This window comes from Xyrauchen texanus, chromosome 48, assembly GCF_025860055.1.
Source record: "Xyrauchen texanus isolate HMW12.3.18 chromosome 48, RBS_HiC_50CHRs, whole genome shotgun sequence".
In the NCBI taxonomy this organism is placed as follows: domain Eukaryota; kingdom Metazoa; phylum Chordata; class Actinopteri; order Cypriniformes; family Catostomidae; genus Xyrauchen; species Xyrauchen texanus.
The window spans coordinates 6,254,666-6,278,447 of record NC_068323.1 but is presented as its reverse complement, the minus strand read 5'-3'; the positions used below and the strand labels follow the sequence as shown (position 1 = coordinate 6,278,447).

The 23,782-nt window shown below is 43.1% G+C and overlaps 4 protein-coding genes across 4 annotated transcripts in view; all 4 read right to left on the bottom strand.

Moving 5' to 3' along the window:
• Positions 1 to 804: 804 nt before the first annotated feature.
• LOC127639928 (uncharacterized) overlaps positions 805 to 23,782 on the bottom strand; it is a 40,279-nt gene continuing 17,301 nt past the window's right edge. The window contains exon 5 of the mRNA XM_052122268.1: positions 805 to 2,021. The gene's annotated coding sequence lies outside the window, so the exon portion shown is untranslated. The remainder of the gene's footprint in view (positions 2,022 to 23,782) is intronic.
• On the bottom strand, positions 2,014 to 3,758 carry LOC127639927 (SLAM family member 9-like). Its single transcript, XM_052122267.1, has 4 exons — positions 3,637 to 3,758; positions 3,138 to 3,473; positions 2,325 to 2,606; positions 2,014 to 2,206 (listed from the first exon to the last, which is right to left on the bottom strand). The coding sequence occupies exons 1-4, from the start codon at positions 3,680 to 3,682 to the stop codon at positions 2,022 to 2,024; spliced, it is 849 nt and encodes a 282-aa protein (XP_051978227.1). The 5' UTR covers positions 3,683 to 3,758; the 3' UTR covers positions 2,014 to 2,021.
• LOC127639477 (SLAM family member 5-like) lies at positions 9,114 to 10,086 on the bottom strand. Its single transcript, XM_052121527.1, has 3 exons — positions 9,777 to 10,086; positions 9,393 to 9,674; positions 9,114 to 9,259 (listed from the first exon to the last, which is right to left on the bottom strand). Exons 1-3 carry the CDS (start codon positions 10,078 to 10,080, stop codon positions 9,114 to 9,116), a joined length of 732 nt encoding a protein of 243 aa, XP_051977487.1. The 5' UTR covers positions 10,081 to 10,086.
• On the bottom strand, positions 14,507 to 22,833 carry LOC127639475 (uncharacterized). Its single transcript, XM_052121526.1, has 5 exons — positions 22,788 to 22,833; positions 17,676 to 18,026; positions 16,631 to 16,915; positions 16,401 to 16,494; positions 14,507 to 14,594 (listed from the first exon to the last, which is right to left on the bottom strand). Exons 1-5 carry the CDS (start codon positions 22,831 to 22,833, stop codon positions 14,507 to 14,509), a joined length of 864 nt encoding a protein of 287 aa, XP_051977486.1.

Genomic DNA, 23,782 nt, shown 5'->3' with positions numbered 1-23,782 from the left:
GGAAGTAGTCCAACTGGCCTAAGGTTCCATTACGGCATTTCCAGGAAGCAGTGAACCGGAGTCTCTCTCTCTCTTCTTTATCTCTCTTTCTCCTAAACACCACCCCCACCCATCCTCTTTCCATCCCATCCCTGCTCTTAGGAAACAGGGTGGTCCTATGCCTAGAATTCTTTTCCCCCACCTGTGTCTCCTGCTAATGCTGTCTCTCTCCTCTATCCCTACCAGATTGGCGAGCGCAGTCCCACAGGTGTGGTAGCGGGGCCTGGGCCGGTCTGCTGGAGCTGTAGGGAGCCAGGACATTTCCAGGACCGATGTCCAGTAATGGAGGCGGTCACTCTGGTCCATATTCCCAACGCTCCACATGCCACCCCCGAACGAGCTGGGGTGTAACGGACACTGGTGAGTACCCAGTGGGATACATAACAAGCTTTGGTGGATTCTGGCTGTTCCCAAACCTTGATCCACCAACCCTTGGTAAAAGTCATATCCCAAACTAACAACACTGCTTGAGCCGATGTAGCGTTGTCAGGCTGGATGGGCAGCAATGTTTTCAAAGCACTACAGTCACAGTTAAAGGGACAGTTCACCCCAAAATGAAAATACCCTCATCATTTACTCACCATCATGCCATCCCAGATGTGTTTGACTTTCTTTCTTCTGGTGAACACAAATGAACATTGTAAGAAGAAGGTCCATTTAATGCAAGTGAAATGTGACCAAAATACAAATGAATTAATTTACTGGCATCATCCTGTATTATTCCAACACACATGAATTTATTTTATTGATCCAAGAGGTGTGAATTTCTACACATTTATTTTTTTTATTTAACCTTTATTTAACCAGGAAGTCCCTTGAGACTAAAATCTCTTTTCCGAGGGAGACCTGGCCAAGACGGCACACCAGTTACAATTTAAATACAAATACAGCATACAAATACAAATAGCAAATACAAACAAACAAGCATCACACATAAAAGAAAGGAGCAGGTCACATATGGCAGTTACATTTTTGAGTTATATGGCATTTTAACATAGCCTTAAATTCATTTAATGGGACTAGATCATTTAGATGTAGCGAATTTTGCAAATTATTCCAAGACCAGCAAAGTAAGAGAAGGCTTTTTACCCCAGCTCAGTAAAACCCTTGGAACCTGGTAAGAGAGCCACCTGGTGGAGCGGAGATGAAAACTGGGGGAATTCTTCTTGAGGAGATTACATAAATATGCCGGCAATTTGCCCAACATGGCCTTGTATAGAAAAATATGCAAATGTAGTTGTCTACGTAGACTTAGTGACGGCCAGCCTATCAGTTCATACAGCGTACAATGATGAGTACGGGAACCAGAGTTAGTTAAAAAGCGTAGAGCACTATGATACACAGAATCTAAAAGGTGAAGAGTACTAGAGGCAGCATGCATGTAGACAACATCACCATAGTCCCAAACACTTAAAAAAGTGACTTGCAAAAGTTTTTTGGTTTTTTTAGCTAACATATTAAAACAAGCCTTATTCCTAAAGTAAAATCCCAGCCTTAGTTTCAGCTTTTTTACAAGCTTTTCAACATGAATTTTGAAAGAAAGTTTGTTGTCAAGCCAAAAACCTAAATACTTATATGTTGAAACATATTCAATTAAGTCTCCATTTAGTGTGTTAATAGTTATATTATCTGGGGATTGGGAACGAGCCCTTGAGAACGTCATAGATTTGGTTTTTTTAGTATTTATCACTAACTTGAGGCCATGTAATGAGACTTGAAGCTGTTGGAAGGCTAACTGAAGGTAATTTATGGCTTGGTTCAATGAAGGGGCAACTGAATATATCACAGTATCACATCATTTTAACAATCATCAAGAATATGAAGAGAATATAAACCTCTAAAGAGTTCTTCTCAATAGTAATGAGGGGATCTACTTTAATAAAAATAACACTCATGGTAACTAAATGTTGTTATTGTGAATGTCAAATTGCTGTCATGAGTTCCTGCACATGAGTGTGTCCATCTGTTCAGTATATCTCCACCTAGTGCCCAGATGTGAGAACATGTGAAGTCTGTGATCTCTTCTGTTCAAGTCTTCTGGATCTGATGTCATAACCCAAAACTACAATAGCAGCAACAGCAGCCACGCCCATCAGAGCAGAGACGACCAATCGGATCACAGCTTCAGTAGAATCACAAGAGCGGATCACGTCTGAGTGACGAGGAACTGAAACAAAATTGGGATTTTCAACTAATTGTTTTTATACTTTATACATATTTTATGATGTAAACTTCAGTATAAAACAACAACAGATAAATAAACACTAATATCAGCGCTGACACACCTGAACACGTCTGACAGACTTCAGTAATGTCGAGATGTTTAGTCTGGTTTCTGATGGGATTGTTGATCACACAGCTGTAGATGTTGTTCTCCTGATATTCCACCTCCAGAGGTAGAGAGAGACTGTTGAGATCAGACACACTGATGGAGGACAATAAACTGTTTCCTTTGTACCAGGAGAGAGTCGCCGGTGTCACATTCACCACTGAACACACCAACACACATTTAGAGCTTGAAGAACCTTGAGAAGAGTTACTGGTGATCACAGGAACCGGCAGACGAGCTGGAAAACATCAGAGAATAAAGGACAAGACATGAACTAATGAAGAGGGATTTACAGTAATGAAGATAAAAATGAAGCATGTTTTATTTGTGACTGAGTTGAGTGACAGTTATTATGATGTCAGTCAGCGAGAGACCCTGCGTCTGAATATGCACTTCTCTACTTTATAGTACGCCGATGGAGAAGTATGTCTGAATCATCAGCATTCATACAACAGTAAGAAATATCGTCACGTTCATCAGCCGGCTCTGTGAGTGATTCACTGTATATATAAAGATCGTTGTCCCTTGTGCTTGATTAACAAAACAATCAGAATCAATTATTTTAGCAGTCGTTGTCGTTACATCACGGATTTGGGTCTTGAAGCAATGCCCACGTTCCCAAATGAAGTTTGTCTGGAGTGTATTCATCATCTGCATACTTCATAATTAAAAAAATCTGCATAATTAAACCAGATCATGGTTTAATTGTTTTATATATTCATTAAATAATCATGAGTATGAAACTGGCAGCACATAATTATCTACTCACCATAGACAGTAACATTGAAACTGTGTGAAATTTTTCCCACTTCCGATCTGATCTCTAGTTGATAAAGTCCAGAGTGTTCAGTCGTGATGTTTGTGATGGTGAGAGATCCAGTCTTTTCATTCACCTGCAGTCTGCCTTTGAATCTCACTTCATCATCACGATCAGACCAATATGGAAAGAAGATTTGATCCCTTTTATGAATTGAAGCTATGATAGTCTGTTCAGGACCAAATCTCCACAGTATCACATAAAATCCCTGTACTATAGTCATCTCAGTGTGTAGAGTAACAGATTCACCCTCCATCACTGACACGGACTTGATTTCACCAAACACACCTGGAGGAAATACAGAAATCAGTTTTCACAGATCAAGGCTTCTGCATCTCTGTGCTGTTTTTAATCACACGCTGATACAACAGTAAAACTCAGTAGATACGCTAATCCTATTCAAATAAATGACTAAAAGTGTCACTGAAGCAATAAAACACATTTAACTTACCAACCAGACGCCACAAACACAAACAGAACAGAAACGGCGGAAACATTTTCTTTAGTTAGTTTCAGCACAAATATGAAACGTGTTTTGTCAAGAAAAAGCAGAAGCACTGATGTGGAAAGAGCTGGACCGAAACTTCCCGTGTGTGTGTGTGTGTGTGTGTGTGTGTGTAAGTGCGTGCGTGTTAGTGTGTGTGTGAGTGTGTGTGTGTGTGTGTAAGTGCGTGCCTGTCAGTGTGTGTGTGAGTGTGTGTGTGTGTGCGCGTGTATTTATCACTTTGTGGGGACCAAATGTCCCCATAAGGATAGTAAAACCCGAAATGTTTGACCTTGTGGGGACATTTTGTCGGTCCCCATGAGGAAAACAGCTTATAAATCATACTAAATTATGTTTTTTGAAAATGTAAAAATGCAGAAAGTTTTCTGTGAGGGTTAGGTTTAGGGGTAGAGTTAGGTTTAGGGGTAGGGGTAGGTTTAGGGGATAGAATATAAAGTTTGTACAGTATAAAAACCATTATGTCTATGGAAAGTCCCCATAAAACATGGAAACACAACTGTGTGTGTGTGTGTGTGTGTGTGTGTGTGTGTGTGTGTGTGTGTGTGTGTGTGTGTGTGTGTGTGTGGTAAGTGCGTGTGTGTGTGTGAGAAAGCAGTTTGACTTCTCACATTAAGTGTCACACAGGCGTCATGTACCTCATTAACTGTTGCATTGAGGAACAAATGCCCCTCTTTCATGCCCCTTTTTCAACGTTTTATGATGATCATGTTCAGTGGCGGTTCTATACTAATTTTACTAGGGGGGCCAAGGAGGGGCCAGTGTTTAACCAGAGGGGCACATAAAAATGGCAACAAATGATATTTTAAGATTATAAACTTTATTTTACTTTAAAATCATATAAACATTTATTTTGTACAAGAGTGAGCGGAGGTGCAAAAGGGACATAAAAATGAAAAATACAGTACAGGGTACAAATACAGGGTGTCAATTCAATGTGATCAAAACTCCAGGGTACAACAATGTGCCATTTCCTATTCATGGAAGCCGCACTACTGTGGACAGTTGAGTCCACACTTTAGTATTTGAATTGGCACAACAATGCTGGATCAATTGAATTTTAATAAATAGATACACTACACTACACTACAGCAACAGGATACGGCGGTTGTGCTGTCTGGAAAAACGGTCCACAAATACATCAAGATCCAGAGCCTTTGCCCTTCTGGACTCTATGCTCAGGACACCAAGATCACTGAGTCTCTCATCAGTAGTGGTGGACCGCAGGAAGGTTTTTATCAATTTCAGTGTGGAGAAACTGCGTTCGCAAGAGGCTGAGCTTACAGGAAGGGTTACAGCAATCTTGTAAAGTCTAAAGAGCTCAAAGAAAACTTCCCTGTATGGCTCAATAAAACAAACCAGCTCAACTGTACTGCATGGCTTTTTAACTTCACCACTCTGTATTTTTCTGTCGAAAACTCTCTTAAATTGATGGAGCTCATGCCCTAAATCATCAATGTCTGCATTATACAAACGGCCAAATGAAAAACATTGCTCTCCTTTAACCCTTGTGCATCAATTAAAAGAAGTTACACATAGGTTCATTATGGACAAAAATGGCCATGTCCAAAAACTAATAGTTATAAGACATAATTTTTTTAACCAGCATCAGCTCTAATCATAATGACCGAACATTCATTCATTTTTAGAATTTTAACACTTTAAACGCCGGTTTGTTTACATAATGCCACTGTTGTTTTTTATAAAAAATATAATAATTATAATTATTTTCAATTGAATAAATGCTAAACAGAATTTTTTTTATTTTTATTATTAGAGCCTCAGACACATACAAACCACACTCTGAAATCCATACCAACACACTCACACAATTATATATTCATAATGTATCTAATTGGCTCTATAATATGCATAATCCAAAAACAGCAGAAAACAACAACAAAAGCGATGATATGCCAAACCTGAAAAAATGGCACGATCTGGTAAAAAATATTTAAAATGTCAATTTTGAAGCCTTGCCAACATAATGAAAGAATGTTAAACAAGATTGCATAATTTTATAGTTAACTGGCACTGGGATTAAAAATCGCAGTTTTAATGGGTTTCAATGGGGCATTTTTGTCCAAAACGACGCTAAGAGGGAGTATTTTGTGTAACTAGTGCAAAAAATATATTTTTTTAAAGAAAATAGGGTGAAATATTAAAATTCCAATAAAAATTCACACCTGTGGAAAATTTTATGCAGTTAGCATTAACACAGACAAAGTTATCAAAAAAACAAAACTGAAAAAGCCAAAAATGTCCACAAGGATGCACAAGGGTTAAAAAGGCATCACTCTGGGGGCTGAGAGACTGTATGCTTCTCATGAGCTCACAGTTGGTATTGGAGAAACGTCTGTTCAACTCATTGAGCATGCTGTCAATTACAGGATAGAAAAATTATGTGCGAAACATATCTTTATCACGTTCTGTCTTCGTCTTCTGTACCCCATCAAAGTGGTTGGGAATGTATTCAAGTTGGGCTGTACTGGTACATCATTCTTGGACTTGCTGATATCTGTAGAAAGATGTACAGTAAACTACAACATTTATTTACATATGCATGTACAGGTGAAACTCGAAAAATTAGAATATCCTGCAAAAGTTATAATTTTGATGATTATGGCTTACAGCTTATGAAAACCCCAAATTCAAAATCTCAGAAAATTAGAATATTACATGAAATCAATAAAAAAAAAAGGATTTTTAATACAGAAATGTCGGCCCTCTGAAAAGTATAATCATGCATATGTATATAGTTATATATACTAAATATATTAGTTTCACCTTTTAATTTGAATTACTGACATACATGAACATTTGCATGATATTCTAATTGTTCGAGTTTCACCTGTATATCTGCATGTATTTCAAAGAGTAGGCCAAGTATTTACTTAATAAAAGAAACAGAGACATATTGACACAAAAAATAAGTTACAGCAGAAAGCACCATTTTAAGGACACATGTAGGATGAAATTATAATTGCACTGCTTTGCAAATAGTAAGAAACTTCTTCATCACAAACCTGATGGTGCAGTACTTGATCCACATGGATCAACTTTCTGTCCCTCTGGCTGTTCCTCTCTCTGTCCCTGTATGTTTTCTTCATCCTCACCCTCTAGAACTTCCCTCTCTGTGTCAGAGCCCTTACTTTCATCACATGCCCTCTCTCCAACCTCCACTGACTCCTCTGGCACTCCCTCTTCCTGCTCCTCAACTCTCTCAATGCCTTGATTTGTTTCTCTTACTTTTTTGTTTACTGGGGCAAAAAAGGACGATATGTCCCTTCCTCGTTTCATGATAACTATTAGAAGAAGGAAAAAACGTAGGGGCATGCATTACACTTACGAGACACTTACATCACTTACGAGATTAAATCGTTTTGCTTACCTTCAACTCTTCCAACAGGAGAAATCGTATAGCTCCTCTCTCCAAGAGTAGTTGCTGAGCTCTCATTCACCGAGCAGCACCGCAGACAGTGTTTGGGTGCGCCACTCTAATTTACCCGTGTAGAACGTTGCGTCAAATTAGTTCCGCTTTTGGCACTCGCTTGTAAAATCATAATAAATTCATATTTTTTTATTTGGTCAGCACGGGGGGCGCCACAGGGGTGGCCAGGGACATGTCTACAGAGGCACGGGCCTCCCTAGGCCCCCGTGTAGAACCGCCACTGATCATGTTACAGTCTGTCAGCGCTGCCTTATGCACAGCTGTCAGACACGAACTCCATTTGTCTGAGCAATCTTCCAGTGAATTAAAAAAACAAAATACAGCCAAATACAACCCAGTCAGTCTTCGAATCACAAGCAAAAGTGTGTTTAATTCAGACATTTATTTAAATGTTGCCTCAAGCATATGGCTGAACCCTAAATGACATATCAATAAGTCCCCTTTCTGTTGGTCATAGTGGATTGTGAGGGGGGTTAATACACTCGGTGTCCTATATAAGAGTGGACTGCTGAGATCTTCTGAACCTATGGTTCAACATTTTGGGATTCCCAGATCTGAGTTCTATAGGTGTTTACAGCTGCGCCACCTGCTCTGTATTGTTTTTGGGAGTGGCATACACCTAAAGTGGCAGATACTCTGGAAGTGGTGATTACTGCTTTTGGAAAAGGTCATGAGGCATCAGTGTATTACTCCCTGCTAATTTAGAGTCTGGGGGGCGGAGCTTCAACTGCTTTCAAGAGATTAGGGAGAGAGATTTAAACTTGGTATTGGAGGAGGAAGAGTGGGCAAGGATTCTAAAAAATATCAAGTCTGCATTTAGAGGTGCAAAGGTGCGCCTTATGCAATTCAAGATTTTACCTAATTTCTACTGTACCCCCTCTAGATTGTATAGGCTTGGTCTTAAAGACACACCCACCTGCTGGCAATGCCAATCAGAAGATGGAGACACAACCCATGTCTTTGGGGGGGTGTTAAGAGCCAAGAATTTTGGTTGGAGTTTCAGAGTTGTATGTGTGACGTTTTGGGTACTCAAATTTTACTTTGCCCCAGACTTTGGATGATGGGGCGGTCATAAACTTGGGGGATAAACATATAATAAATTGGGTTCTGACCAGTACCATGATTGATTGACAAATCATTTTAACGGTTGGAAGTCAGACGGAGCACGATTATTTTCGGAGTGGTGTGCGGAGATGGGGAGGGTGGCAGCTTTCAAGGAGGTGGCAAGTAGCAGCTAATTGCCTCTCCGATGACTCCAGATAATTGATCCGTTTCTCGACATCAGCCACTCTTGTGGCGGATTTCCTCTTGGATCCTCTCCATGGACATGCCAAGAATTTTGGTTGAGGGTTCAGAGCTTTATGTTTGAGGTACAAAACATACATTTTGGCTGCATTTGGGCCGACTGCTTGGCCATGACTCAACAATGAATTAAAAGAAAGAGGCAGTGGACTGATGGTGTTTATTTGGACAAGTGTGACTTTGTGCCATTTTGTACAAATCTGAATCAGAATGAACTTTATTGCTTGTGTTCTCGTGTACACAAGGAATTTTTTGGGTGATAGCTGATAGGAGAAACAGGTGCATACAGAACATCACAGTGAGACACAGAATAATATTAAAGAGTAGAAATAGACACAAATAACAGGACATATAATGTAAGTTTCATTTAAAATTAAAGCATTTCAAAACAAACTTCCTGGTTATATATTAAAGCACGCTAGTGTGATAAATAGTACATCATCTTTTCATATTTTATTTAATATTGCCAAAATTATCCACAAATAATGCTTTTTAAGTCAAAAACGAAGCTGCATAAGCTCAAGTCAATAAGTGCCAAAAATAAATGCAAAATCTGTGCTAATTGAAAGACAAAAAGATCTAATCCAATATTTGGTGATAAAATACCATAATGAGAGATTTATAAGCAATTTTTAATTGGCCGGTCATTTTTGACCAGGGACACCAAACACCATCACATCTGCTGGTGAAGTCTGTGAAGTCTTCTGGATCTGATGTCATAACCCAAAACTACAATAGCAGCGACAGCAGCCACGCCCATCAGAGCAGAGACGACCAATCGCATTGCAGCTTCAGCAGAATCACAAGAGCGGATCACGTCTGAGTGACGAGGAACTGAAACAAAATTGAGATTTTCAACTAATTGTTTTTATACTTTATACATATTTTATGATGTAAACTTCAGTTTAAAACAACAACAGATAAATAAACACAAATATCAGCGCTGACACACCTGAACACATCTGACAGACTTCAGTGATGTTGAGATGTTTAGTCTGGTTTCTGATGGGATTGTTGATCACACAGCTGTAGGTGTTGTTCTCCTGATATTCCACCTCCAGAGGTAGAGAGAGACTGTTGAGATCAGACACACTGATGGAGGACAATAAACTGTTTCCTTTGTACCAGGAGAGAGTCACATGTGTCACATTCACCACTGAACACACCAACACACATTTACAGCTTGAAGAACATTGAGAAGAGTCTCTGATGATCACAGGAACCGGCAGACGAGCTGGAAAACATGATAAATCATCTCGCTGTAAAAGAGCATGTTTAAGTGTTTAAGTGTTAAGATCTTCTTAAAGCCAAAACAGATGAATTTTATTGAACTCACCATAGACAGTAAGATTGAAGTTCTTGCTCACACTGGTGATAGTCTTTAGTTGATAAAGTCCAGAGTGTGTGATCGTTGTGTGTGTGATGGTGAGATCTCCAGTCTGATGATTCACCTTCAGTGTGTTTCTGAATCTCTCATCAGCACCATCATATACAGTGATGCTGCTGGCCAGTACATTAATTTTAACTAATAAAGTGTTTTCAGCTACAAACGTCCACTCAATAAAATCATGATCACTAATATCAGTCATCTCAGTGTGTAGAGTGACAGAATCTTCCTCCATCACAGACACGGACTTCATTTCACCAAACACACCTGCAGAACAAACATGAAGAGGGTTTGTCTATTTTATGCGGGTCTACTAAAGCATAAACTAATATTAGTTTCTAACCACATAAATGTAGTTATGAAAAGCTTTCACAAAAAGTACTAAAATAAAAATGTTAATATGATGCCCCCACTTACAGAAGCCTGGCCACCCCACTCATAGCTGCACCTCTCCGTCCCGGATGCCACTGTATCCACACCCTGTCGGACGATATAACACGCCCTTCCCCAATTCTCCATAGATATTTAGTCATAAAATCTTTTAGGTTCCCACACCCGTTGAGGGGGGACAAGGCACGTGCCAAGCATGGGAGTAGGCCGCAACAGTCGCTGCCTTTTCTCTCTCTATGTTTCTCGCAAAGAGTGTAAAAGTGGCTGGGGCCATCTTAATGCTATAATATGCAATCAGGGAGGGTGTTCTTTTCCAGCTCCTATTTTTTCAGGGGGAAAAGACCCCGCGGAGACCACATCCTGCCCAGGCTGGAGGTTATGGATCTCGCAAGGGTCTTGGGTGCTGCCCAGCCCCCCGCTCTGCCGATGTCTGCTAGAGAGGTGCCGTTGGCCAGTGCCCACGAGAATGTCACACTGCTCGTAGAGTGTGCTGGAACCCGCAAGGGCCAGACACGGCCTGGGTCTAATAGGCAACTCAGTGGACAAACCTCTGTTGGAGACAGTGTCCCTTTCCGCTGTCTGCCACAGCAAAGAAAGAGCTGCTCTGAATCATCTAGAGCTCCGTGTGCGGTCCAAAATGGGTGGGAAAAGTACACACCGGACACAGCAACAAAAAGGCTGGGTCTGCCTCCTCCTGGGGCAGCTTCGTTTGCAGGTTCACTACCTCTGGGGGAGTCATAGGAACCTTGGGCACATAGTCCGGTCGAGGTCTTAGGATAATGTAGACATCTGCCGGACCGGATTCCAGGTATGAGAATGCCGTGTGGGGGCACCGGTTAGGTGACTGAAGGAGTGTGGAAACTGCTCTTTTATCTGGCAATGTGGGTACCGCAGCCCGGGTGGGGTGCGGTAAGATGGAGTGGAGATGGAGTGGTCCAGATACCAACTCCGTAGCGACCATCTCGCTCCTTGGTTTAATTGTCTCAGGAACGCTTGGGAGCCTTCTGGGTCCCATCAGTGGTTCTTGGGATGGGGTGTCAGCTTCCTGCGGAGAGCTCTATGCTGGGGTTAAGAGCTGGGCCCGGGTTGGGGCAGAGCTGCTTGTGTTTGCACACGCAGGTGGATGCACTTGGTGAGCAGACGGGGTGCGTGTGTTGGCACGTCGACAAGGCATGGAGCGATTGCTGGGCAAAGTCTTCAACGGCATTGCAGAATAAACCAAAGTGGGAGACAGAGGCGTTGAGAAAGCGGGCTTTGTCAGGGTCCCGCATTTCGACCAGGTTCAGCCACAGATGTCGTTCCTGGACCACGATTGTGGGCGTCGCCTCTCCGAGTGCCTACACTGTGATTGTCGTGGACCGGGGGCAAAGTCGGTCATCGAGCGCAGATCCTGCAGCACATCAGGATCAGGACTACCCAAGTGCAGGTCTTTAAGCACCTTGGCCTGGTGAACTTGCGGGAGAGCCATGGCGTGCAGGGCGGAGGTGGCTTGTCTGGTGGCTCTGTAGGCTTTGGCGGTCAGTGATGACGTTTTCCTACAGGCCTTGGAGGGGAGCAACGTTTTCCATGCACCTAGGGGACCTCCATGTACCCGTGGGCAGTAAAAGGTGCCCTCTATGGTTTCGTCAACTCATCATGCACCTCCGGGAAGCACGGAACTGGGGGTGAGGGTGGACGCTGTGAGCGACACACTGATTGAGGAACCAATCATCTAGGGGTGAGGGGAGGGGAAGGAGGGAAGGAGCCTAGCACTCATGGTGGCCTGGGCAAGCATAGCGGACATCTCCGTGTCAGCCTCAGCCTGGGCAAGCAGACCCAGAGGTGGCAGCCCAGTCGAGTCATCTGCATCAGACCCCGCTGTGACGTTCTCCGATGCAGCAGCGATATCATCATCCAGCTCACGGGATCCGAGGGAGACATCAGAGCCGGCTTACATCGGACCCAGACGGAAGCAAACGAGTGTGCTGGGGGGCAGGTGGTTCATGGGGATTTACCCGGCAAAACCAAGCCTGCTGCATTCCCAAAATCACCTTCATTGCCAGCCGCGCCAGCCTCAATCCCGTAGGAAGAAGGCGCAGCGTGAAGTGGCTTTCCCTCGGAGGATAGAAAGCCGCAACCACAACGTTGTCATGGTTAGGTTCTCGCAATGTGAACATGAACCATTCATAAATGCTGCCTCAGTGTAATCGCAGCCCAGACATGCAAGGCAGCGCTTATGAGTGTCAGAAGCGGAGAGATATCTACCGCATCCAGGAACTACACAGAGACTGTAGGGCATCTTTAAAAAGACCCTTCCTGAAAAGGACATTCAACGCCAACTGTGTATACTCTTTTAGCAATTACACTCTATTCAGGGAGAGAAAATATACTCTTTAAAGAGCTCTGTTGAAGTGCCCAGGGGCAAAGGATGCACTAGTGTGCAAAGAAGAGAGAAAGCCACTGATATGCACCATAAATCCAACAGCAATACGCTCTGTAGAGGTGAATGGAGCAGTAGTATTCTCATCTTGCTGATTGCACAACCGCTCGGCTCTGAAGAAAAAATCTGAATGAACAGATGCAAGCCCTACTCCTTTTAAACCCGTATGTCCGGGGGAGGGCCATGCAAATTCTTTCCGCCAATTTCTCAATGGCCTTTTCTCAAGTTCAGAGGTAAACGAAGCCATCAAGAAAGACCCCTAGTGTCGCTTCAATCGACACAACGTCAAGTGAGCGACAGAAGGGGAACTGCTTTTATAAGCTTACTTATACATTTACATTTACATTTATTCATTTGGCAGACGCTTTTATCCAAAGCGACTTACTTATACGACTATGTGAAAGGGTGGAGGGCGGGGCCGGGTCGTGATTCCACATACCCAGCCCCTAATCAGGCTAATCAAGCCTCAGAGAGGGATAAAGGCTGACTGGAGACTGCAGTGAGACAAAGAGAGAAATTTATGGACAGCTGTCCGACACCTCTGTGTGGTTGTCTTTTTATTTATTTCTTCATTAAACTATTATTTATTTCGTCAAGCCAGTTCTCGCCTCCTCCTTCACCCTTAAACCCTTTACAGACTAGATTCCTCATCTCACATGAGTGCTCATGATTCATACATATGTTTCAAAACTGCAATTCATTTCTTTAGGAGTAAAACTTTTTAAATGTGGAAACAATATACTGATGTTTTTTTTAAACTTCAGATTTCACAAACAGGACTTTGAGGTAAAGAGAAAAAATTTAAAGTTTAAACAATTCAATGTAGATCCCAAAACATAATATACTTTCATTCTTTACTTTTGAAAATAAAAAAAATCACCAAAAAGAGAAATAATTGATAATAAACTAATTTATACTCATTTATGCAGTAACTTACCAATCAGACACCATAAGCACAAACAGATCACAAATGCCTGGAACATTTTCTTCAACAGTTTCAATCCACAAATCTGAAAAGACACTTTTGAGAACGCTGGTCAATGTTTTCTATCATAAAACAGTAGGTACTGATGTGGAGAGAGCTGATCTGAAGTGATGCGACACTGTACAGTAATACAAAATTTACTTCTCCTATTTGTGTATTAATAGTGAATGGTGTGATCTTACAGGCGTCAGTTTCATTTTCTCACATTAAGTGTCACACAGGCTACATGCATTTTAGTAATGGTTAGGTCTAAAGATTACTTTAGAACAGGCATGTCCAACCTTTTTATCATCAAAGATGATCAGTCATTGAAAGATGAGCTGCAACCAGAGCATAGGGAAGACACACATTACCCTCCCCCCAATAACCCCCAATATTTACACCATGACCAATGGAAACGTGTAAATGCAAACTGCAGGAGTTTGAGCCACTTATCCCAGTTTTTAGCATCTTCGTGTACGAACTTGCGAATCATGTTTTTTAAGGTGTTATTAAATCGTTCGACCAACCCATTGGTTTGCGGGTGGTAAACACTGGTGCGAATCAACTTAATGTCTAATAATTAATATCGTTTGTGAAGTGTACGTGACATGAATGTTGTGCCTTGATCAGTGAGGATTTCTGAATCCTCACTGATCAAGGAAAGATAATTTTGAAGAGTGCCTCTGCAACACTATGTGCTGAGATGTTGCGCAAAGGCACTGCTTCCGGATATCACATTGCAAAATTCACCAGAACTAATGCAAAGCAATGCCCGCATGTAGTCTTCTCTTATGACCCGATGAGATCCATGCCAATTCTCTCGAAGGGGATCTTGATCAATGGCAGCGGGCGCAATGGCACTTTTGGGGTGGCTGGTTGATTCACCAACTGACATTTATGGCACTATGCACACCACTTGTGAACATCCCCGTGAATGCCCGGCCAGAAGAAACGGCCATTATACGGTTCAAAGACTTTTCGTGACCTAAGTGGCCAGCCATTGAATTATAGTGAGCCGCCTGGAAGAGCTCTTCAGTACTAACAGCTGAGTTCTAGTCTCTTTGGTTTGAGTGTCCTGCGTCACTCGATACAACCGCTCTTTAATAGTAGAAAAGTACGGGTATGTGAGTGCAACTGGAACTGGAGTACAGGGCTGGAACTGTTGACCATCAATTACTTTCACTTGATCAAAGGTGTGCTTGAGGGACTCATCACGTGACTGCTCCAGAGGGAAATCCCCCTCAGGGAAGCCCCTGAGAACAGGAATCCCCCCATCTGCATCATCCTGATGCGGAGCCGACGTTGACGGCACTAGCACTGCCTCACCAGCCATAGTATTGCACACTACAACCTTCCCCACAACTAAACAGGACCCATCCACACACATTACCCTCAACAGATTTTTAAAACCGGGCCAATTGGTTCCCAGAATTAGTGGATTGGTGATGTGGGAATTAACCGCAGCCTCGACTCTATGCCTTTTTCCCCTGAATCGTATCTCAATGGTAACAACTGGATACTTGTGAATGTCGCCATGCAAACACCTCATCCTAACCAGTTTATTTTTATCCAATGCCCTGCCTTGCACCAAGCGTTGGTGGATCGAGGTTTGAGAAAAACCTGTATCCACCAAAGTTTGATGTCTATCCCCCTTTCTGTTACTGGTATATGAAACGCCCCAGCCCAATCGGGGCAGCCTGTGGAGCGTCGGGGATCTGGACCAGTGTCCCACCTCCATTAATGGACACCGCTCCTGTCTGTGTCCAGTTTCCCCGCAGCTCCAGCAAACCAGCCCAGGTCTTTCTTCTGCACTCGTGGGAGCGGTCTCGACAACCTGGGGGGGATAGCGGAGAGAGAAGGGGGGGTGGGAGAGAAAAACAAGGGGAAGGGTCCTCTGGATCGGGGGCGGGGCCTGGGCTGGAAGGCCTCCAAGGAGCCGGAACTGGCGGGAGTGAAGGGAACAGGGGGAAGGGGATGGATCTTAAGGCACAGGGGGTGGAGACTCATCGTGACAACTTGCCCTATCGCTATAGGGGTCAATGCATGTTCAACGTAATATTTTTGTTGTTGTTTAATTGTTTACCAAAGAGCCCAAGTAAACATTAGAGGTGTAAGCGCAAATCCGTTCTAAAGTGAAGCACCACCCCTCTTCTGTCAATCAACTGCTGCGCTAAAACAACAGGAGCGATTGGGGCCAGTGCCCCTTTGTCAGTAAGCTTTGACCCTCCAGTGGCCCCCCTAAATTTGGTGTGGAAGAATGGTAACAGTGGTTTGCTTATTGTCCTTTGAGAGTTCAGTGACCCCAAATCACAGTAAACAGTCCAAACAAATCACATTTAAATGAAATATCAATGCATATTGAATGCATAATCATTTTTAGCAGTGTAATAGTTTTAAGTTCGATATTCATTGAATAGTTGCCATCTGTGCTTAGAGGATGTCTGAATATTGCACACACTGCACTAAAACATCGCTGGCTTCCAAGCGTTCATTCAGTTGACTTGAAAGTGTATCGGAGCATTTCCAAGCAAAATGTTGCAGCAGCAATAACAAGCGTAGACTGTTTTGAATCAGTAATTGCACATATTTTATTAACCTACTATTAATATTAATGTTAAGATACAGTATATGACAGCAATTTAGATGCGTTTGAAACATCTCTTTCTGAGGGTAAAATGAACAATTAAGCTTTGCATATTGGCAACTGAAAGCTGACATTGACAATTGCAATTAGAGAGTTGAGAGAAACAGAACGTTTCTTCATGTTCATCCATTAGAGGAAGCGATTCATAATGATTCGTACACAAGAATAACAACCGTAGCCACGCCCACCAGAGCAGAGATGACCAATCGGATCACAGCTTCAACAGTATTGCAACAGAAGACACAATCTGGAGTAGAAAACAAATTGAAACAGGAACAGAATTGTGATTTTTAACACACTTTTCATACACTTTCAACATAGTTGTTTTACCGGGTTTTATTTCATGCCCAGATAAATAAACACTAATATCAGCGCTGACACACCTGAACACATCTGACAGACTTCAGTAATGTTGAGATGTTTAGTCTGGTTTCTGATGGGATTGTTGATCACACAGCTGTAGATGTTGTTCTCCTGATATTCCACCTCCAGAGGTAGAGAGAGACTGCTGTTGAGATCAGACACACTGATGGAGGACAATAAACTGTTTCCTTTGTACCAGGAGAGAGTCACATGTGTCACATTCACCACTGAACACACCAACACACATTTACAGCTTGAAGAACATTGAGAAGAGTTACTGGTGATCACAGGAACGGGCAGACGAGCTGGAAAACATGAGAGAATAAAGGACAAGACATGAACTCATGAAGAGGGATTTACAGTAATGAAGATAAAAATGAAGCATGTTTTATTTGAGTTGAGTGACAGTTATTATGATGTCAGTCAGCGAGTGTCTTTATAATCAAACCCTGCGTCTGAATATGCACTTCTCTACTTTATAGTACGCCGATGGAGAAGCATGTCTGAATCATCAGCATTCATACAAAGAAATATCGTCACGTTCATAAGACGGCTCTGTGAGTGATTCACTGTATATATAAAGATCGTTGTCCCTTGTGCTTGATTAACAAAACAATCAGAATCAATTATTTTAGCAGTTGTTGTCGTTACATCACGGATTTGGGTCTTGAAACAATGCCCACATTCCCAAATGAAGTTTGTCTGGAGTGTATTCATACTAATCATCTGCATACTTAAAGAACATACTTTATTACAGGAAGAAGTATTCATGAAATGCAGAACATACTCCGAATTCAGACCCATCAGCACACAGAGATCAGTGCTGATACTCACAGTCCTGTAATCCATTCCTCTTTCAGGATTTATTATAGATTCTGATTAACAGAATTTCACTGTCAGATAAGCTGATGTCTTCAAAATTATCAGTGAAAAATTAAAAAAATAAGGTGGAAAGAGCACCAACGAATCTTTGTGTTATCTTAAACATCCAAGTAGTTTAATTGTTTTATATATTCATTAAATATTCATGAGTATGAAACTGACAGCACATAATTATCTACTCACCATAGACAGTAACATTGAAACTGTGTGAGATTTTTCCCACTTTCGATCTGATATCTAGTTGATAAAGTCCAGAGTGTTCAGTCGTGATGTTTGTGATGGTGAGAGATCCAGTCTTTTCATTCACCTGCTTTCTGTATTTGAATCTCACATCATCAACATTATAACCAACAACACAAACAGCATGGTATTTAAAGATGTTTCTATCCATTTTACGCATTGAAGCTAAGAGAATCTCTTCAGGTCTAAACCTCCACAGTATGTGATCATTTATCTGTATTTCAGTCATCTCATTGTGTAGAGTAACAGATTCTCCCTCCATCACTGACACGGACTTGATTTCACCAAACACACCTGGAGGAAATACAGAAATCAGTTTTCACAGATCAAGGCTTCTGCATCTCTGTGCTGTTTTTTATCACATGCTGTACAGATCAAAGTGAAAATTGTAAAGTGTAGAGTGAAGGAGGGTAGGGTGGAACAACGCATGCCCGGTCCCCAATCAGCCTGATGGGATAAAGGCGGCCGGTGATGACAGTTCAAGAGAGAGAATTACAGGCAGCTGTGTTTATGTTTGTGTGTTTTGGTTCAGTTTATTATTAAACTATTATTATATTGCCAAGCCGGTGTCTATTTTGTTTTTGTTGGTTTTTTTACCCTCCTGTCTCCTCCCAGGTCGAGGAAGATGGGGATGACACGTCGGTAGATGGGGCGCAAGGCGCAAAACACATTTATAACTTACCAACCAAATGCCACAAACAGAACAGAAACGGCTGAAACATTTTCTTTAGTTAGTTTTAGCACAAATATGAAAAGTCAAGATCTTGAAAACTGATCAGTGTTTCATCAAGATAAAGCAGGATCACTGATGTGGAAAGAGCTGGACTTAAAGAAAGGGTCAAATTTGATACAATCAGAAAAAATTAACTTCCCCTAACTCTGTTAATTTATAGTGTGTGTGTGTGTGTGGATGTGTGTGTGTGTGTGTGTGTGTGTGTGTGTGTGTGTGTGTGTGTGTGTGTGTGTGTGTGTGTGTGTGTGTGTGTGAGAGAAAGTAGTTTGACTGGGTTTCGTTCCCCATCTGTCGCTCACTTCGACATTGTGTCGAAGCGACACTAGGGGTCCAATTTAAATCATGCCATGCGCTGAGCCATGTACATGTACTGCTGAGACAGGAGCGGGCAGGTATTTTACGTCCCGGCAGGGGGGAACAAGGTGACGTGCCAAGCATGGGAGCAGGCATGTTTCTCCGCAAAGAGTTAAAGCGGCTGGGGCCATCTTAACGCTATCATACGCATCGGGAAGGCGATCTTTCCCAGATCCCATTCTATCAGGGGGAAAAGACCCTGCGGAGACCACACCTGCCCAGAGAGGGTGAGGTAAACAGTGGTGAAATACATCACCTGGGGTTTTAGGTCACATGTGAAAAGTGGCACGGTGGTAGATCCTGCTTCATTGGGAGGGAGGAATTGCTACAGACACGGCGACCAGGTGGCAGTGGGACTGCCCTAAGGAGATGTGGTCCACTCGCAAGGGGACCGTACTGTGTAAAATACACACAGGGGGGGAAGTCCACGTAGGAGACCTATGGAGCACCTATTCCAGTACAGGGTAGATTGGGTACCTGCATTGGATTTGGTCGGCGGATTCCTCTGCTGAATTCGCGGACCAGAGGGCTAGGGAGGAGTCATCCAGGGAGCCGAGTTAGTAGGATCTCCTGGGATAAGAGCGCACGGTTTTACCTCAGCGAAGGGAAAAGGCGCTAGGTGCAAGCGGTCCACCCGGTCAGTCTGTCAGCGTGTTACCGAGTTCTACCGGCTCGGACCTGAGAAAACACGGGACGAAACCAACTCAACCATGAGATTGTAAAATCTCGCAAAGGTATTAGGTGTTGCCCAACCCGCTGCTCTGCATATGTCTGCTAGGGAGGTGCCCCTGGCCAGTGCCCACGAGGACGCAGCACTTCCTGTTGAGTGTGCTTGGACCCGAAAGGGGGGGGGCACTACCTGGGTGCGATAGGCCAATGTAATAACTTCCACTACCCAGTGGGAAAGCCTCTGTTTGGAGACAGTGTTCCCTTTCCGCTGTCCACCAAAGTAGACAAAGAGCTACACAAAACGTCTAAAGCACTGTGTGCAATCCAAGTAGGTATGCAAAGCACGTACCAGACACAGCAACAAAGGGGATGGGCCTGCCTCCTCCCCGGGCAGCGTTTGCAGGTTCACTACCTGGTCCCTGAAGGGAGTTGTAGGAACCTTGGGCAAGTAGCCCGGTCGCAGTCTTAGAATCACGTGAGTGTCTACTGGACCGAACTCCGGGCAGGTGTCGCTGACAGAAAACACTTGCATGTCCCCGACCCTCTTGATGGAGGCGTGCGCGATCAGGAGGGCCGTCTTCAGGGAGAGGGCCCTGAGTCCGACTGATTCTAGTGGCTCGTAGGGGGGTCTCTGAAGGCCCGAGAGGACCACTGAGAGATCCCAGGAGGAGAACAGGCTTGGCCGGGAGGGATTTAACATCCGAGGCGCCTCTTAGGAACCTGATAATTAAGTCATGCTTACCAAAAGACTTGCCATCTACTGTGTCGTGGTGGGCTGTGATAGCAGCTACATACACCTTCAAGGTGGAGGGGGACAGCCTCCCCTCCAACCTCTCCTGCAGGAATGAGAGCACTGACCTAACTGCGCACCTCTGTGGGTCTTCAGCAATGGAAGAACACCAATTTGCGAAAAAGTAGTTGGTCACTAGAGTGATTTGTTCCTCGTTCTCCCTGACCTTGCACAGCACCTTTGCAAGAAGGCTCACTGGGGGAAATGCGTACTTGCGCAGCCCCGTGGGCCAGCTGCCCCAAGGGGAGCGTCCGTTCGGGCATACCAGAGCAAGCAGTGGGAGGTTTCTCTGGAGGCAAACAGGTCTATCTGCTGGACCGACTGGGGGTGAAGCCTCCACTGTCTGCTGTGACGAATGCGTCAGCTCATTATGCACTTCCAGGAAGAAAGGAACTGGGGGGTTGCAGCTCAGCCGAGTCATCCGCGTCAGACGCCAGACCGCTCTCCGATGCAGCGGCGAGCGCATCCGGCTTGGGGGGCTCAAGAGGATAGGCATGCTGGCTTTGAGGCTAGCCGCTGTTGCCTCGAACCCGGACGGGAGTCAACAAGCGTGCCGGGGGGCGGGTGGTTCACGGTGACGTACCCGGCCATCCCCAGATCGCCTCCATCGCCAGCCAGGTCATCCTCAATCCCGTGGGAAGAAGGAGCGACGCGGGCGGCTGGAGTGGCGTTCCTTCGGTTGAAGGAAAGCCAAACCAGATTTCAAAGTAAATATCCCAAAATATGTTGTTTTAAAATCTGGTGTGCCAAAACTGAACAAATTGATGCAATACAAATATATTTATAACTTACCAACCAGACACCACAAGGAGAAGCAGAATAAAACATAAGTGCAGAACATTTTCTTTAACAGTCTTTCAGACGTTCTAAGTAGTAACATGAAATGTCTGAAACGCTCAAATGCAACAGAAATGTGAAGTTAATCTGTTGTTGTGTGAATCCTCCCCCAACAGGATCTGACCATATTCACAGTGGAGCCGAGCTGTCTAACCGATAACACTTCAAATGTTCTCATTGACAGAAACCAACATCATTCTTAACATCTCAACTTTAACATAGGAAGTCATGGTTTCCCTAAATCAAACTGCTTAAAAAAGACTTAAAGGAGAAGAGTGAAATATTGGACATTGCTTTTCAAGTCAAGTCAAGTCAAGTAGTTTTTATTGTCGTTTCAACCAGGGGGAGGGTGTTCTCCACAGACAGAAGCCTCACCACCCCACTCACAGCTGCACCTCTCCGTCCCGGGTGCCACTGTATCCACACCCTGTCAGATGATATAACACTCATCCCCCCACATTTCTTGGCCACCACAGACTGCTCACTAATCGCTGGCCCCTGCCCGGCCACCCCTGTGAAAAAGTCCTGGCACCGCCTCTGCTCCTGTGTGTGTTCCAAAGATGGCCAACAGTGGACTGACTTGCTAGAAAGACTTTGGTAGTATTCAGCTGGTCATGTGATTCTAAAATGGCAGCTTAGACCCAACAACGTTACTGAACCAATGGCATGAGTTGAGGGTGGGACTATCTCTTTGTTGACAGTGACGAGGAGGAGGGCGTGGCCGGGCCATGAATCAGATGATCAGCGGGAGAATGAGATAAAGGGGAGCCAGGGACACCAGTTCGAGAGAGAGTTGCACGCAGCTGTGCTGCATGTGTCTGTGTTAGTTTATGATGTTTTAAGTTCAATTATACTATTAAACCTTTATGCTGACTGTTCAGCCAGTTCCTGCCTCCTCCTTGCCCATCCCTTACCCCATTATAGTGGTGCCCCATTATAAGCCCTCCTCCTTTTATACCCGTATGTCCGGGGGAGGGGCATGCAAATTCTGTCCAATTTCTCATTGGAATTTTCTGAAGCTCAGAGGTAAACGAGGCCATCAAGAAAGACACCTAGTGTCGCTTCAATCAACACAACGTCAAGTGAGCGACAGAAGGGGAACGGCTTTTATAAGCTTACTGATACGACTATGTGACCAGGTGGAGGGCGGGGTCGGGTCGTGATTCCACATACCCAGCCCCTAATCAGGCTAATCAAGCCTCAGAGAGGGATTAAGGCCGACTGGAGACTGCAGTGAGACAAAGAGAGAAATTTATGGACAGCTGTCCGACACCTCTGTGTGGTTGTCTTTTTATTTATTTCTTCATTAAACTATTATTTATATCGTCAAGCCAGTTCTCGCCTCCTCTTCACCCTTAAACCCTTTACAGACTAGATTCCTCATCTCACATGAGTGCTCATGATTCATACATATGTTTCAAAACTGCAATTCATTTCTTTAGGAGTAAAACTTTTTAAATGTGGAAAAAATATACTGATGTTTTTTTTAAGCTTCAGATTTCACAAACAGGACTTTGAGGTAAAGAGAAAAAATTCAAAGTTTAAACAATTCAATGTAGATCCCAAAACATAATATACTTTCATTCTTTACTTTTGAAAATAAAAAAAATCACCAAAAAGAGAAATAATTGAAGCCATAAACTCATTTATACTCATTCATGCAGTAACTTACCAAACAGACGCCATAAGCACAAACAGATCACAAACGCCTGGAACATTTTCTTCAACAGTTTTAATCCACAAATCTGAAAAGACACTTTTGAGAACACTGGTCAATGTTTTCTATCATAAAACAGTAGGTACTGATGTGGAGAGAGCTGATCTGAAGTGATGAGACACTGTACAGTAATTAAAAATGAACCCCTATTTGTGTATTAATAGTGAATAGTGTGATCTTACAGGCGTCAGTTTCAGTTTCTCACATTAAGTGTCACACTGGCTACATGTATTTTAGTAATCGTTAGGTCTAAAGATAAAACACTATGATTTATTTCTCCTAAACTTTTATGATTATTTATAAGAATCTTCTTAATATTTGGTGGATTTCATATCAGTGTAAAGTTTGTTCTTTTATTCTTGTTTATTTCCTTCACTGAATCCCTCCATGCAATGCATCATGTTACAGTGAATGTAAATAAGAAACAGAGAGTTGAAGTCAGAAGACATGTTTACAAACACTTTGGAGTTTCCTGGAGTTGTAAATACACATCTTAAACCTAAACAATGTAGATTATAAAAAGAATATATCTCTAGGAGTTGGACTCAAGACCAGACTCCATACACAGATTGACAGTCAAATTACACTGGAACAGGCGTGTCCAACCATTTATCATCAAAGATGATCAGTCATTCAAAGATGAGCTGCAACCAGAGCATAGGGACATACCCCCTCCCCGAATAATCAAAGCAAGCAAGTACAACCCCCAATATTTACACCATGACCAATGGAAACATGTAAATGCAAACAGCAGGGGTTCGAGCCACTTATCCCAGTTTTTAGCATCTTCGTGTGCGAACTTGAGAATCATGTTTTTTAAGGTCTTATTAAATCATTCGACCAACCCATTGGTTTGCGGGTAGTAAACACTGGTGCGAATCGACTTAATGTCTAATAATTAATATAGTTTTTGAAGTGTACGTGACATGAATGTTGTGCCTTGATCAGTG